The sequence below is a fragment of the Patella vulgata genome, chromosome 5 (genome assembly GCF_932274485.2).
Source record: "Patella vulgata chromosome 5, xgPatVulg1.2, whole genome shotgun sequence".
Classification (NCBI taxonomy): Eukaryota; Metazoa; Mollusca; class Gastropoda; family Patellidae; genus Patella; species Patella vulgata.
Genome location: NC_065883.2, coordinates 72,513,185 through 72,530,627, shown reverse-complemented (window position 1 = coordinate 72,530,627; position 17,443 = coordinate 72,513,185). Strand labels below are relative to the sequence as shown.

Sequence of the window (17,443 nt, the reverse complement as noted above, 5' to 3'; positions counted from 1 at the left end):
AAGAGCAGAAGAATATGTTTGATAATTGCATGTTCCCTGCAATTTTCAGGTCCTTATCTTGAATAGTTGTAGAGAACCATTTTTTCTAATATGATGTGTATAAAAATCGGCGAAAACCATTATTTGTTAAACAAAAAAACAAAAAACAAAAAAAAAAAATCAAATCGAATCAAATATTATTCTCTAGTGAAAACCGAAAAATTTACAGCTGAAGATTTTTTGTGATCAAAATTGCCTGGAAGTAGTGGAAAAGTAGGCCTACGTAGCCGATGTGTCCAATCTGAATCTCGGTCTAGCTTTAACTATACGTAGGCCTACATCTTATCAACCTGTGGTCGTGATCAGGCATATCATACTATAGAGCACGATCGGGATAGTTAAGACCAAGGAGTATTATTATTAATACTATTTATACTCCTAGTTCTGACTGTAGTCGGAACCATAGTCTACATCCGAAGGTCGCCCAGTATTTCGGCAACTCGGCTAAATCCGGTCACACCGGAAGTAAACAAAGGCAAATCATGTCATTTCAACTTCAGCTGATTCTGCAACGATTTTCGTTCAAAATCTCACTACATGGACCCATTTTTAAGAACTCTTCTTAATGTGAAGAATAATATGTGGCCATAGAATGATACAGACGCGATAATGGCCTCTGCTTGCGTTGCAGGATCGAAGTCTGCGTCATGCTTCATTTGCAAAAAGGAGAAACACCAGTCAAATTTGTACAAAGTCCATGGATCTCGTGCCAGAGATGGGAATTTATTTGTCAAATTAGGTTACTTTTTTGATGAAGAATTGCTAAGAAGTGTTAGAAAATGTTGTGATGTACTCCAATATTGCAAAACCTGCGAAACGCAGATCAACAACTGTCACAAATTTATCAAAGTTTGCCATGAAGTGTTCACCGAAGTCTGTTGTAGAAAACGCACTGCGCCTACTCCATTAGACTTAGAGTTGAGAGTTACTCCTCAAAATGCTGCTTCTCTGAAGCTTAGAAAACTATTGAAATTTGGAGAGGAAGAATGTCGTAGTAGTGATGAGCCTCATATTGAAGGGGTGAGTGCCTTACCGTCCATGCCACCGATGACCATCACGCTACCAAATCGATATAAAAAGCTCGATCCACAATCGCATGAAGCTGTTACTATAGAAGAAACAGCCAAAGTTATCAGCACATTCACAAATGCAGGACTTTATTACCGAGATCTATATGTAGGAAAGCCGAATGTTACCACACAAGAGATGAAAGAACTAAAAGATGTTCTAAGCAAGCATCAAGGATCATATGATGAACTCGTAAAAGAACTTATGGAGCATGACAAAGTAAAAAATGCTATTCAAAAGACACTCCTAATGTCTCTCGATAAGGAATGTACAATCTTGTGTGGAAAACGTGCTCCGTCTAATTTAAGAACTTTTGCAGATATTGACAAGTTAAAGGATGGAACGATTGGATACAAGTGTCTTGATGAAATGGAAAACAGGTACGTAAAAATTAAGATGTCTTCTTCTGAGTGTTGTGCATGTCATTTGTGATTAGACTGATGATTTTTCAAATTTTACAAATGGCGGCAACCATATACTGAAAGGGGGGTGGTAAAAAGCGGCATGGAAGAGACTGATTATGTAGCACCATAGGTTGTCTGTCAGACGTGAAAAGTGGTCATACTGTAAAATCGGTCGCCTCATCCGGCTTATGATTACATGTCATTTCGGACTTACGACATATCAGACTAAAAAAATATGGCCTCGACGTTTCAGACTCTGGCAGGTGACATTTCGGACTCGGGTAGGTGACGTTTCGGACTCGCAAATAAGTTGAAAGGAAAGGTTGAACACAACTGTCAAATCAATCTATAATAATCCAACAGTGATTTTATAAAAAAATAATGACATGCAAGTAAAATTTACCGTTCGCAATCAAGTACAGCACGTGGAATCGTGGATCAAGCACCGTATAGATTTCTCAGGGAACTGCAAAATTTTCAATGTTGAATGTTTATGAAAAGAATATTTTATTTCTTTATATCTGTAATACATGTACATATATAAAAAGTAGCCGATGAATTTATTAGAAATAGGCCAATTCAAAATACGAATATACCACACAAATTTTAAACAGTCTTTTAATTATTCATCCGAGTCCGAAACATCACCAGACCAAGTCCGAAAAGTCGTCAAGTAAGTCTGAATCGTCGCCAAACTGAGCCAGAAAGGTCGTCTGTGTTGAGTCTGAAATGACTCAAGACCGAAATGACGTGCTACCCGGCTTATGACCCATGCACTCTTCTCTTACTACATATCGTGGAACAGCTCTTGATCTTCTAGTATTGTCTCTGGATGTATTTGTAATTCTTTAACTGGTTAAGACCCTTTAAATGTTTCTTTAACATCTTACATTGTGTATATCTTTTTATCTGTCCCAAAACTATCATCTGATTAACAAACAAGATGACAGGAACAAAAGTACAGTTTCTACAGTTTTATATCAAGTTGGATACATAGTTACAAGCATAGATTAAAATAAAGTCATTCTCTCTATCCTGCTCCCATCAAACTTGCTAGTGCGAGTTGGCTGATAGAACTTGCTACATGGTGTCTGTTCTCTCAAAACTACCTGGTGTCTAAAAATCGTGCACATTTCGAGTGTTTTTCTACGCTTGGATTTTCGCTACCCATTTTCTAATGGGGTCAAATTTGACGTAATTTTAATCATGTGGTTGGTCATGCCTCATACCTTGCATACCAGCAGGGACTCATTACCAAATTTTGTCAACAGACACACTCCATTCCTAACCAATAAGATAACATATATGACTAATGTGTTTATTAACCTATAGTTCAATTCATCTATCATTATCAGCGCAGCCCCCCCCCCCCCTTCTGCTTTTCTCACAATTTCCGTGGCTAAGTGGGTAAGACGCTGGCTTGCTAGCCTGGAGGTCGGGTGTTCGATCCCTGCATTGGTCGAGAAAGTTCATCCAAATTTTCCCGCGTGGTTCCCCCTTGTCAGTGATGCAGGACGGAGGGCCTGATAAGGACAGCTGTCTAGTTGTCCGGATGGGACGAAAAACCGAGGTCCCGTGTATATATTGGCGTGCACGTAAAAGATCCCCTGGCAGTTGGAATTCGATATAAGAGTAGCACACTGTATGGCGTATGCCAATCTTCATTAGCCCAGTATAGGAGCAGAACAGTAGGATGTTAAACCCCATTTCATTTCATTTCATTTCTTTCAAATAAACGCATACCATAGCTAATATACTGACAATGGAGAATAATTAATCAAGGCCATAATATTATTATACATATATGTGTGCTTTTGCACAAATCTCGCCCTCATAGTATTACAATTATTAGTGTATTCGAAAATTTGGATATTATTGTACCATTCCATAGTACAGGCTGTAGTGAGAAGAATCTACCAATGGTGAAGCTTCATTTGCTTTTTATGAGAGAGAGAGAAATGGGGTTTAACGTCCACTCGACACAAACTAGACCATTTCGGGACTAACATATGGTTCAACTCTATATCAATAATTCACTTGCGCATAGGGGTCTTTAGCAGTGGGAGGACCCGGAGAATACCCACTAGGTTGGACAGGCGACCCTACTCCTTGTCAAGTACAACTGGGGAATGGAAACCATGCCAGTTGACTCAATGACAGTCCTTATGATACAGCGCGCTTGCGCTAACCATTCGGCAATCCAACCCCCCTGCTTTTTATGTGCTGTACAGTGTTTGTGCTCAGTTTTGTTCCTTTTCTCCATTCCATAGGTTACCATTCCTGCTTGATGTGTTAGTTACAATAGCCTGTGGAGTGAATATACCTGTACCCAGTATGCTTGGCCCCGTGACCATGGTATATGGCATCCTATTGAAAGCAAGATGTCCGCATCTAAGTGCATATCAGCGTATGATAACTCTTGTATTGGCCAAATATGGCATTACGGATCGGGTGAGTAAGGTTTTCATCTTTATAACTTAAACGTACATTATCCAAGAGCTAAATTTGCTTACATGTATTGTAGGTCTTTCTTTAGGCCTGAAATATTATCTAAATTATTAATTAGACATTGATTAACTTATCCAGACCATAATCAACTTTCGATACCATCGCTACATGGATAATCAAGACTTAATAGTAATGATGATCGAGGCTAGCCTAAAATTTAAAAGCTAATATCTCAGTTCAGAGTGGAGAAATTTAACTGAAATATTTAGCATATTCTATTTATGTTACCTATTTTTTTTAACTATTGTAGCAGAACTGTCAACTCTTTATCTAATCTCCCATTATGCCCCTTTAAAATATCATAGTCTTTGTACTGGCACATACATAGGCCTATTTTTGGAGGGTTGGATGGCTGAATGGTTAGCATGTGCGCGCTGTACCATTAAGTCTGTCATTGCGTCAACTGGCGTGGTTTCGATTCCCCGGTTGTACGTGATAAGGAGTAGGGTTGCCTGTCCAACCTCATGGGTTTTCTCTGGGTCCTCTGGTTTCCTACAACTGCTAAAGACCCCTATGCGCGAGCAAATTATGGAAATAAAATTGAACCGTGTTAGTCCCGTAATGACTATAAGCCTATGGATAAAGATTTATTTGTATGATAGCTTGAATGACAGTTGACACGTTTTATGTCTGACAGTCTTGAATAATTTTAATTTCATTTTTTTGTCTCTCTGGGAGCCGAGTTTAAGCAGAGCAGTAGTATGACATCAGGTACAGTACAAGGATACAAAATTATACAAAGAAATTTTTTTGGGGGGGGGGGGGTTGGATGGCTGAATGGTTAGCGTGCGCGCGCTGTATCATAAAGTCTGTCATTGAGTCGACTGGCGTGGTTTTGAATCCCCGGTTGTACGTGGCAAGGAGTAGGGTCGCCTGTCCAACCTTGTGGGTTTTCTCCGGGTCCTCCGGTTTCCTCCCACTGCTAAAGACCCCTACGCGCAAGCGAATTATGTAAATAAAATTAAACCATACGTTAGTCCAGAAATGACCTAGTTTGTGTCGAGTGGACGTTAAACCCCATTTCTCTCTCTCTCACAAAGAAATTTTGGGTTTTCTTTTCATTGCAGGGCCTTGCAGTATTTGCAGCACTTGGGATATCTCTAACTAGCCAAACTAATCTGGATGAGTGTGCCAGAAAGACTTCACTGAGAGTCCAAACACACATGGCTACAAGTGAACTGGGTAAAGTTATCTCTGGGAGCCGAGATTGTGATGTACCTTCAATAATAAATATTGAATAATCCCTACAAATCTCAATGTTTTATCAGGAATCGTTTTAGAGAAGCATTATTTTCAATATCATTGACCTAATCTCATTCACCCTCTTTTCTTTTTCCGAACGATTCCATAATTGCTGTGAAGAATACCTGAACATTATGAAAATAACAGTTTTAAATTTATTGTTGCGGCGTGTGATGAGTATTATCACAACATCATTTATAATAGTCGATTTTTGAACCTGACAACTGACTCTACTTAGTTACATGTACATTCGGGCTGCTAGACAGCAGGCTTCGTTGAGTAGGTTGTATCGCTGCTATGAGGGCAACTACCAAGGGATCTTTTACGGCTCCCCCGGCCAAGTGAACACTCCTCTGTAGTGAGGTCTTTTGTTATTTTGGGTTATTCTTATTTTTAATTTCAATCAAGCAGGCAATTTTATTGAAATAAATATACATTAAATATTAGTCCCGATTTTCTCTGCCAACACCTGAATCTAACACAGAATCCATGATTTAGCGAGCCAACATTTTACTCATTTAGCCCCTGTGATTCCTTTTATAAAGCAAGTCAAAAGGAATTCCTGGCCATTGACATAATGGATTCAGAAATTTTGTTCTTTATACATTGTTTTCTAATCATAAATCACAAATCAGCCTTAGCACAGAGAAATAGGGTTTCACATCCACTTGACACAAACAAGATCATTTCGGGACTAACACATGGTTAAATTTTATTTCAAGAATTCGCTTGCCCGTAGGGGGTCTTTAAGCAGTGGGAGGAAAGCGGAGGACCCAGAGAAAACCCACAAGGTTGAACAAGCGACTCTACTCCTTGCCGCGTACAACCGGGGATACGAACACAAACAAGATCATTTCAGGACTAACGCATGGTTCAATTTTATTTCAATAATTCGTTTGTGCGTAAGGGAGGGAGCTAAAACTACCAACCGGATCGACCAACTGGCTTATGAAAATGAGAGACTGAAAACAGGTTTAACTTCCACTGGACACTAGCATGGTTCAATTTTATTTCAATAATTTGCTTGGGTGTGGGGGGTCTTTAGCAGTGGGAAGAAACCGGAGGACCTGGAGATTACCTATGATATTGGCGTGGTTCCCTCTTGTAAGGGATGGAGGACGTGACAAAGACAGTTGTCTAGTCGTTCGGATGGTTTGAAAAACCAAGGTCCCGTGTACACATTGGCATGCACGTAAAAGATCCCTTGACAGTTGGAATTCGATATAAGTGTAGGCCGTAGTGCTGTTGTCCGGGCAAAATTTCCCTCATAGCACACTGTATGGCGTATGCCTGTCTTCATTAGCCCAGTTTGGAGCAGAACAGTAGGACGTTAAACCCCATTTCATTTCATTTCCCATGATGTTGGACAGATGAGCCTACTCCTTGCCAGGTACAAGCTGGAAACCAAAGCCATGTCACTTGATTCAATGACATCTAAAGCGAACTTGGAAAAGGAAGCATAACTCTGTTGTGGAACACTGGGCCTCTCATGACCATGTCCATAATGCTTCACACCAAACTGTGGCCTTGAACACATTCACAAGCCAATTGTTGACAGACAGACCTATCCCAAAAAGTGACGAAATAATACGCCCACATTGAAATAAACATACTCCTCGCAGTGTTTCGTTTGATTAGACCTAATCCCACTAACACTGCCATACTCGGCACAAATTTCTGTCCCAATTTATGATGACTGGTTAACAGTCCGTTTAACAACCAGTATATAACAAAATCAATTGGGATTAACCAGAGCTCTAAATATGTTACCATAAAGTGTCTGGTGTCACGTCAGAATGCGTGAAATGTATTGCGCTCAATTAACTAGTACATAACAGAATATTGCAGAGAAACTGATTGTGTGATAAAAGAGGCTATCCAAAATAGCTACAATGTAAACATTTGGTCGCTTTTCTGGTAAACCGGTGAATCTGAAATATTAAAGTACTGAGAATTATGCATTTGAAATTTGCACTCTGTTGTTAATATTTGATGGACATAGAGATAACAACAGAATGCAAATTTAAAACGCATAATTCTCAATACTGAAATATTTCAGATTCACCGGTTTGCCAGAAAAGCGACGATTTGGTAATTGCTGTGCAGATCAAAGAGAAGGGCTGCCATGTTGCATATTGTTTTTCAACAAACTGGATAGAAATACATTTGTTTTTTTGATAAACTAAATAATTCATAGATTTTCTTCACAAAAATGGATAAATATTATCGAATATTTAAAGGTTGGCAGTAACAATTGGTACACATTTAAGTCCTGAAAATTTCCTATATTTTACTCTGGAGAGATTTGATTGGACGATGAGAATGGACACGCTCCGTCAAAGACTCAAGTTTTCAGTCTCAATACAGCAATGGTTAGAGAGGGGTTTATCGGGCCATTGCTTCAGGAATATGTGAAATAAATGACTAAGATGCATAACTCTGTTACGAAATGTTGCAAAACACTGGGCCTGTCATGACCATAACGCTTCACACCAAACTGTGGCCTTTATCGCGTTCACAAGCCAATTGTCGACAGATTGACCTGACCCACAAAATGACAAAATAATACGCCCACATTGAAATAAACAACTAAATAAAGATGACATGTATCTCATATTTTATGTTTTTAAGCAAATACAAAACATGGTGAAAGCAGCGAACCAGATATGAATGGGAAAAAGCACATATCAGGAGATTAGAGAATTAGGTTTACATACGGTAAATAACAATACAATCATTATGCAACATAAAAACAGTCAAGTGCAATTTACCATGAATTGTATCTAGTCTCAATTAACTAGGCTCTTTCAAATCCTAAGATTTAACAATTAAGGTGGATTCTATTAAGAAATCTGGACTCTCCAATTAGTTTCTACCGGATGGAAGCATATGATTTTTGGAGATCATTTTCTCCATTCATGCGATTTTGCAGAATGAATTGGTCCCGACCAATCCCACTCCGGTTTTTATCCCATTCCAATTTTCAAATGATAGAGAGTCCAAATTACGTAAGAGAATATACCCACTGGTTAAGTGAGACTGGACTCGAATCATGTCTAACCACTGATTGGTAAATCATACGGTCTACCATTGGTTCAACATGAAGAATGAAAGAGTGGCTTACATTTAGACTACATTTACTGATTATAATTGATGGAATATGTTATATATATATAGATATCAGATGATGGCACACTAAAATTGGATACTACATTTTGCTTAATGATGGATTAAAGGATTAAAACAGCGACCATTATTAAAAATGATGAAATTTTAACGACAAATGAAATCACTTTTTTTTTTGTTTCAATATCTCAAATATTTTGTACACTGATTTTTACAGGCACTGGGTACGATTATGTCATTTAAAGACGGTATCCTCATACCCTCGCTTATAAAAAGATGCAAAATCTACGAGTAATTAAAACCAAAAAAAGTTTTAAAAAAAACCGTTGGAGCAAATTCTACTATGATATATCAATTGATTGATTAATTAATGAAAGGCTAAAATAACATGATTTCAAGTAATAATAATAATATTAAAAGAAAGTCTACAACAAGAGTCCTTAGAGCAAAAAGGCTCTAAATTTACTTTAAAAAAAAAAAAATAATCCATGCACCACGATATTCCCACCCATCTCGGTACATTGTAACTCTTTAACAATTCAACACAACCCAACAATAAATTTATAATAAAGACTACATTTCATACACGAAAGCTACCATTTAATACTAAACAGAGTCTTCTCTTGAAAATTACAACACTCTTTTTTTTCAAAGTCATTACACTATCTACAATTAAAGTTGTAATAATAAGCCGAGAGACATTTTAACGAAACTTCGTAATTTATAAACGGAAATGTGATTGGCCTTTTCTAACCATAGGTTTCTGTAGTATAATGTCTACCAACAAAATCATGTTGTCTTTCCAGTAAAGAGATTTAGTTATAAAGTTTCTTTTGCCATTATTATAACAAAACTTGACAAACAAGACTATTTTCGTCATATATACGAAAACATGATTTTCTTAAGCCATTTTTCTTTAATCAAATGTCTATCAATGAAATCATGTGACGTGTCTAGTTAAGAGATTTTGTTAAAGTGTTTCTCGGCTTTCGCTCACGTGAAAAGCATGAAATTGGATAAAAACCAAAGTAGAGCTCATTACATAAGTGAACTGAAGTTCATTAAACGTAACAGATTAAATATATATATATATGTTTATATACGAGTCACAAATACATGATTGGTTATAACTTGTACAGGTCACTGGAGGCGTTACCATGACAACAGCTTAGTAACCATAACAACGGTATCCAAGCAATGTAGATGAGTCTAAAAAGGACGTCTTGTTGTAAACACCTGAACGTCTGCGAGGCCACAAGTTAACGACACGAGCTGAAACTAGATTTACATCTGCCTTGCATAGATGGAATGCGACGACGACGTCCAACAGATGAAGACCGTAGAAGATGAAAACGCGAAAAATCTAACAAACGAATAATGATTATTTTCTACTTTCTTTATTTCCTAATATTCCAAACTAGTTTCCTCGACGATGATATTCCATTCGTATCTCTATCTATAAATAGCTCCATCAGATTCAGCACAGCATGAAAGTCATTATAACACTTCTTTTAAAAAAAAAAGCAATTCCTTGTTTCTACAACAAGCAGGCAGCTTCGATCCTGCTTTGAATAGAATCTGATCCCAACATTTAAACAGTTTCAGCGATAATAAAATTATCCAAAACGATTGTCCACACTAAAAAAAAATAATCTAAAATTATTTTTCTTCTTCTTCCCTTGATCGATGACATCCATTGTTCACGTCTGCATCCTGTCTTGTGTCTGATGGTGGTAGGCGGCAAGAAGCATGCAGGTGAAGTGTAGTGTACATATAGCGAAATCACAGAACATGGAATGTTAATTTTAATTCACATCCCAATGTTAATAGCTGGAGTCATAAAGAACGATTAAAAATGCGTGAATTATACAAATTAAAAATACTATAAAGAAAATAAAAAGTTAAAAAAAAAAAAAAAAAATTTAAAATGTATTTTACTCCGAGTGTCGGTTATGATAATTTCTCCAGTTTTGTTTCAGTCTAATAAATTACAATAGATGTCGATATATATATTCTATCTAAAAATGCTGATCACTACTTCTCACAGGGAATTAAGATGGCGTTTCTTCTTCCTTAGTATTCTATTGTGTGGTTCGAGATTCCATCCAAAGCATTATGCCCATATTTAGTCATTAAATGTCCTTAATTTACTTTTTCTTCAGCGTAAAAAAGCTGCGTTTTTTGTGTTCCTCTTTCTTTGACTCGTCTGTACGTGCTGGAAGCGTCTGTGAACGTGATGGCATACTGGCACCCTCTCCTCCTGTACAACCATTTATACGTAAAATCCATGTATCTCTCTCAGTCTAAAAAAAAAAAAAAAAATCGTAACATTATAATTAAGAAATTATCAAAATTATCGTAATGATACAGTAGAATCTGTATGAGCATCCATTCCTACTCAGCGACATCTCCAGATAAGCAATCACAATAAATTCCCCATGAAATGAAATTTAACGTGCACTCTTCTGCTCCGACGAAACAAATGAAGACGGCATACCCCATACAGTGTGCTATGAGGGGAATTTTGCCCAGGCAGCGGTACTATCGCCTTCTCTTATATCGAATTCAAACTGCCAAGGGATCTTTTACGTGCATGCCAATGTATACACAGGACCTCGGTTTTTCGTACCGGACAAGGGGGGAACCATGTCAGAAAATCACAATGTACTTTCTCGGCCAATGCAGGGATCGAACACCCGACCTCCAGGCTAGCGGTCACAATAAATTCCCTCCATACAAATACTTTAGTATCATCTCTTTACTAAATGGTCACTTGAACATGGCCAGCGGTCACTACTTCAGTAATACATTTAACAAAACATCGCCTATTCAATGGCGACTGTTGACACCATTCCGTCAAAGTGCATCCGCAAATCCTGCGATTAACAGTTAATTATCTGTAGCTCCTTTATGACTGGCTGATACAATTGTAGCTCATTTGTGCCTCAATAAAATCTTCACTTCCAGACCTTTTATTCATAAACAACTTTTACAATTACTTACATCATCCTTTGCCTGGAATAAATATTCACCACCATTGGCAAGTTTTAAACGGAATACAGATGGTCGTTTGGTGTAGTCAGACGCCACATTACTTTGTCCACCGAGTAATTCAATAGCTGGCTCATGATGTATACGATTCTTAGGATCCTAAAACATAAATATATCAACCTTCAAGAAACATTTCAAAAACAATATTTTCGAATTATGACAATTAAATTTATGTTATATTTTGTGTATGGAACTCGTCAAATTTGTGATCTAGAGAGAGAGAGAGAAATGGGGTTTAACGTCCACTCGACACAAACTAGGCCATTTCGGGACCAACACATGGTTCAACTTTATTTCAACAATTCGCCTGCGCACAGGGGTCTTTAGCAGTTGGAGAAAAATGGAGGACCCGCAGAAAACCCACGAGGTTGGACAGGCGACCCTACTCGTTTCACTTACAACCGGGGATTCGAAACTGCACCAGTCGAAAATTTGTGATCTGTTAATTTTGTTTTACATGTACTTGTTACATGTATATATCCTTTCTAAGGCACCACAAACAGCAAAAGTGACTGAATGTTCAGCACTCTAGAAAATAACTCTGATTATTATTATGCTTTGGAAGATACTGGAACAGATAATTTCTGGATCATTGTCCAGTATACATTCCTTCAAGAAACGCTTAAAAACAGAATATTTTCGAATTAATTATGAAAATTAAATTTATATCATATTTTGTGTATGAAATGCGTCAAGTTTGTGTATTTCTGATAAATGTTTTTTTTTTACTTGTGCTCGTTGTCTACATGATATCTTTTGTAAACTGACGCAGAGCAGTCAAAATAACTGAAAAACAGTATGACGGTCTTACTTGCTTTGTACTTTATAACATAATTTGGGTTAACAGAAATAAGAGATTATCTAGCTTCAACATTTTATTATAACATATACAACAGTATCAAAATACTAAATATACGAGAAACCCTTCCCTGGTGAGCAACCAAAGCTTGTCTCATCTATATCCAAAAACCTAACGCAATTTATATGACGGTCTTACTGGGTTTGTAACATAGTTAGGGCCTTACGTGGAAATCACAGAATCAGTCTTCAGAAATGGAAATCACATTTTAAACCACATATTTTTGCTTTCATCTTGTATATTATTGTATCTGTTCAGACTTACCGATTTTGCGTGTTTCTGGTCCTTGTAGCACGATAATTGTGACCCAGATAAAACTGTATAGACTTTATCCCACGATCTGAAACACATAACACAAGGCAATAAGTTAGCGTAACTTTTTCGCTGAAATATCATATTTCTTGGAGCTTATTCCATGCCAATATGTACTCAGCTTGATTATTTAACATTTAACTAAGAATACAAAATCAAAATATCAACCCTAGATAACCTCCCAGCTTGCATTCTATCGGATTTAATATAAGCCTACCAATAAATTTTCGCGGACAACAAAAAGGATGGCGGGCTTATAACATAGCAAACATCATAGATTGACTGTTTTCTTTAAGAGATTTGAGTTTCACAATATTGTAGTTGGCATGTGATTCCTATAGCGCTAAAATGAAGTATCGAGGATTAATTTAAAGAGGATAACATAACAAAAGTGCATTGACTGTGGGATAATGAAGACGGTCATACGCCATAGTGTGCTACGAGGGAAATTTCATCAGTATAGCAGGGCTACGGCCTACTTTTATTCTGAATTCCAAATGTCAAGGGTTCTTTTACATGCACAGGATTCAACGACGGACCTTATGATCTAAAGAACCATTCACTCAGCCACCCACCTTCCATCTAGAAACAAACCCCGGACGGAAGAACGAAGCCAGTTACAATATCCATCCCCATTGAAGGGACAATAACACTCTTGCTGGCTTGACAGCTCCAGAAAATAAATAATAGCCTTATTCTAAGTATTAGATGTTTATGTGTCCTACCTGTTGTGTAAATTATCCATTAAATTCTATTCGAAAATATTTTTAAATCCAAGTCACATTTGAAAAGCTTTACGTCAGGCTTTTCAAATCATTTAGTTGAATTTTTCCAATTTTTTAATTAGGTGTGTTAAGATGAAATTTGTATCATCAATTAATTGGAATATTGTAAAATAGTACAATTTGTTGATCAGAATAAAGATTGGGACATATTATTCAGTTACAACAAGAGTGGTATTGAGCCTTTAACTTTGTTGGGCGTGCGATAAAAGTTAATCAAAACTTCCACTAACCTGTTTCCAGCCTTCTTGTCACTTGATTCCCATTCATGTTTACGTGTCAGCATACCTTCTTCTCGTGGGACATCTCCTCCACCTGATGCTTGTTCTACAAAAAAACAATCCACAATTCATCAATTTCATTCTCTACTTTCACTTTTTTATTTTTATTTTGCAGGAGTTTCATTCTCTCAATCTGTGTATAAAATCAGTTTAATTTGATCAGAACTCGTTCAATATCAGGCAACAAATTTACTAGAGTTGAATTTAAAAAAAAAAAAAATATTAGGCAATCCTCTCTCAAAGATTCATTAAAAACCTCCTATATTAATAAAATAATTTGTTTAAGAATTTTTCAAACGTTGGTATGCTGAATACGAGAGATTTTATTCAAGAATATTCCTAAAAATTTGGATAATTTCAGAATGGAAGATGAAAACAGCTTGACAAATGGGTGTCTTGGTGCACACTGACGTTTAATTTAGACTGAAGTTTGTGATCGCTAAAAGGGTGATTTGACAGGAAACAATACTAATATAAGCAAATATTTCAACTTGATATCATGTTTCTTTGTGTTTTTCAGATTCTTACCTTATTACTAAATAACGTAAAAAAAAATTGTGTAAGAACAATGATAAGAAATTTTCATTTGTATATCTTGTAGTCTGGAGGCTCAGTGCGCGGGGGGGGTCATCAAATGAGCACAAAACCAAACTTTTCTATAGTAAAACTTTGTGTAGAATACGTTGCCGAGTGTTAATCAGTCCGCCGTTGGGGCATTTTCGAGATATTCGGGTCAAAGGTATTGTACGCAAAATTTTACTAAAGAACAATTGGGTCTAGTTTTGTGCCCATTTTATGGACACCCCCACCGAGCCTCCGGTCAATGGTAGAAGTCAAAGTGCCAACAATGTTTTACATAGGGAGTGAGTCATAATCTACAATCGGAAGGTAGTTTCAAGACTGGAGTTTAAACAGAGGAAACGCAAAATTAGATACTGTCATCAATATTCAGAATATTAATATGACAACATATCTAGAGTTGAATTAAATCCAATCAAACAGTTACAAATCAAGTTTGCAAGGAAGAAACACAAAATAAGATTTTGTATAAATATTCAGAACACTGTGGTCTTCTTATTCACAGCAGCATAAACTAACAATTTTTAAGAATGCTGCCTTTTCATTGGTCAGGAGCGAAAATTTATGTGATGATTTTAGTGCTCAGCCAATGAACAATCAGTATCCTCAAAATATTTTAGTTTACACTTTCATGAATGGGGACTCTGATGTGTTTAAAACAAAATCTAGACTGATAATTAATATTGATCAGACAGAAAATATTAACATCATTCAACATTACAAAGATTCTGAGAACTTAAACATCAATGCTGACGGAATATCTAATTATTAGCATCCGTAAAAAAGAAACCCTTCACACAGCTAGCTGAGGACTGTCATATGATTCCAAGTGGTGACTATATGATCAGTTGAAGGAATGAACCACACGCCAACTACATACTCTCTAACACCAAAAGACTATCTACTAAAAACACCCAGTGAGGGGTCGTGGGTCCACAAAAATAGTCATCGCGTCAATGGAAACTTCTAGAATTTCAAGATAGGAAAACAAGAGAGAGACAGAGAAAGACAAACTATGCTGTAACTACTAGAACACAGGTTACCATGGCAACCATTTACCTTCTTCGTTATCTTGGTCTCTCTTTCGAGAGAAAAATTTTCCAAACGGTGATTTCGATCGTGATCTTTTCTTCTCTTTAGCTACACAGAAATCAATGGGAGCATTTATTAACTTGATTTCACAGCATTCATCGACAAAAACTGCCACAAATTGTCCCGACCCAAATGAAAAATGCATTTCTAGAGAAAGCTAAACAGTTACGCTACACCAGAAGACACCATTTTTCCTCTATGCAAACGAAAATTCCATTTAAAAAGAAAAAGTGAAAGTAAAATAAAATGTGCTAAAAACGAAAAAACAAACCATAAAAAAAGAAAAATTTAAAAAACAAAAATTGAAATCCTCAAAATATACCAACACCCGAACGACGATAAAAAGTTTTTAAAATACAAATATAAAAACAACAATCACCAATCTGTTCTAACCAAACACCTCAACGTTAACGCACACCAAAATAATGTACAGAAACTCTCTCAACACCATTCAATTTTCAATGCATGTCATCTTGTTTCTCCCCTGTATTGGCAAGTTTCAGAGAAATGAAATGAAATGGGGTTTAACGTCCTACTGTTCTGCTCCTAACCTGGGCTAATGAAGACGGGCATACGCCATACAGTGTGCTATGAGGGAAATTTTGCCCGGACAGCGGCACTACGGCCTACTCTTATATCGAATTCCAACTGCCAAGGGATCTTTTACGTGCACGCCAATGTGTACACGGGACCTCGGTTTTTCGTCCCATCCGAACGACTAGACAGCTTTCCTTGTCAGCCCCTCCGTCTTGCATCACTGACAAGGGAGAAAGTTTCAGAGAGATATTAAAATTTAAAATAAGATCAAAGAGAGAGAGAGAAATGGGGTTTAACGTCCACTTGACACAAACTAGGTCATTTTGGGACTAACACATGGTTCAATTTTATTTCAATAAATCACATGCGCGTAGGGGTCTTTAGCAGTGGGAGGACCCGGAGAAAACCCACGTACAAGTGGGGAATCAAAATCAGGCCACTTTACTCAATGACAGAGAGAGAGAGAAATGGGGTTTAACGTCCACTCGACACAAACTAGGTCATTTCGGGACTAACACATGGTTCAATATTTTTCAATAAATCGTTTGCGTGTAGGGGTCTCTAGCTGTGGGAGGAAACTGGAGGACCCAGAGAAAACTCACGTACAAGTGGGGAATCGAAATCACGCCACTTTACTCAATGACAGACCTAACTATTCGGCCATCCAACTTTACTTGATGTATAAACAAAGATTATGACCCAGAAAAGTTTTTTGGGAATTTTGAATTTGATTCACCATTATCTTGATGTTTGTTTGGGTATACTAAGGGTCAGACCTTTGTCAATTCACGTAGGGCATGTCCTGCATATACCAGACGACACAATAACCCTGGGGTAAACTATTTCTGAATATACCCACCATTCACAAGTGTTTGGGCAAGAAAGCAGTCGATTTATATAAATTGAGTGACCCAGGTAGGAAGAAAAATGGTGTTTTACGTCCATTCAACAACAGCTCATTTTGGGGGTCACAGAAGGTTAATATTTTGGGGGGTCATCAAATCCCCCACTCCCGCACACTATTCTTTAAAACATGCATAAAAAAAAAAATGAGAACGCAAAGAAAAGAATCTAATGATACGTCAGGTCACCGATTTTCTTTGCAAAACTTTGATGTCATCATCTGTACCGTAAGTAAATCAAAATTTATTTAATCAAGAATTTGAACATTAATTTCTGATCAAATTTAAGTGGAAATTTTACAAAACTTAATTTCAGAAGCATCAAATCTTTTTAATGTATTGCAAAAAAATCATCTTTTCTTTTTAATTAAAAAGTCTATTAAATATATTCATTTTTTAAAATATTTATTTTTTTGGACTAGCTGGATTAATTCTGTACTATGACTAGTTCATTGTTTTAATAAAAATTAAAATAAGAAGCAAAAATAATAATACCACATGCTAAACTAAAATAAAGTGCCCTTCTAAAAAGAAACTAAAAAAATAAAAGATTTTAAAATCTTTTGGACTAAAATAAACAAAGACACTTAAATCAAAAAAAATATTGATGAGACTCTAAATGTGGCACTAGATCAGTGATTCTCAATTAATGTGCCGCGAC

At 36.8% G+C, this 17,443-nt stretch overlaps 2 protein-coding genes across 9 annotated transcripts in view; one reads left to right on the top strand and one right to left on the bottom strand.

The window, feature by feature from the left end:
* The first annotated feature begins 488 nt into the window (after positions 1-488).
* On the top strand, positions 489-5,707 carry LOC126822382 (uncharacterized). The gene is made up of 3 exons (XM_050551271.2): positions 489-1,487; positions 3,782-3,962; positions 5,087-5,707. Exons 1-3 carry the CDS (start codon positions 649-651, stop codon positions 5,258-5,260), a joined length of 1,194 nt encoding a protein of 397 aa, XP_050407228.1. The 5' UTR covers positions 489-648; the 3' UTR covers positions 5,261-5,707.
* Positions 5,708-7,861: 2,154 nt separating this feature from the next.
* LOC126822331 (spectrin beta chain) overlaps positions 7,862-17,443 on the bottom strand; it is a 106,364-nt gene continuing 96,782 nt past the window's right edge. For 4 of the 8 annotated variants that reach the window (XM_050551148.2, XM_050551153.2, XM_050551150.2 and 1 more), the window contains 5 exons: positions 15,311-15,391; positions 13,625-13,718; positions 12,562-12,637; positions 11,391-11,537; positions 7,862-10,690 (listed from right to left, as the gene is read on the bottom strand). In XM_050551148.2, the coding sequence (XP_050407105.1) occupies positions 10,535-10,690; positions 11,391-11,537; positions 12,562-12,637; positions 13,625-13,718; positions 15,311-15,391 (554 nt within the window). In that variant the 3' untranslated portion in view covers positions 7,862-10,534. The remainder of the gene's footprint in view (positions 10,691-11,390; positions 11,538-12,561; positions 12,638-13,624; positions 13,719-15,310; positions 15,392-17,443) is intronic. The other 4 variants (XM_050551151.2, XM_050551154.2, XM_050551152.2 and 1 more) reach the window with 1 other exon arrangement.

Coding starts and splice junctions, on each gene's coding strand:
- LOC126822382 (XM_050551271.2), top strand. CDS start 649: ATGGCCTCTGCTTGCGTTGCAGGATCGAAGTCTGCGTCATGCTTCATT. Junction 1,488..3,781: donor CTTGATGAAATGGAAAACAG/GTACGTAAAAAT, acceptor TCCATTCCATAG/GTTACCATTCCTGCTTGATG. Junction 3,963..5,086: donor AATATGGCATTACGGATCGG/GTGAGTAAGGTT, acceptor TTTTCATTGCAG/GGCCTTGCAGTATTTGCAGC.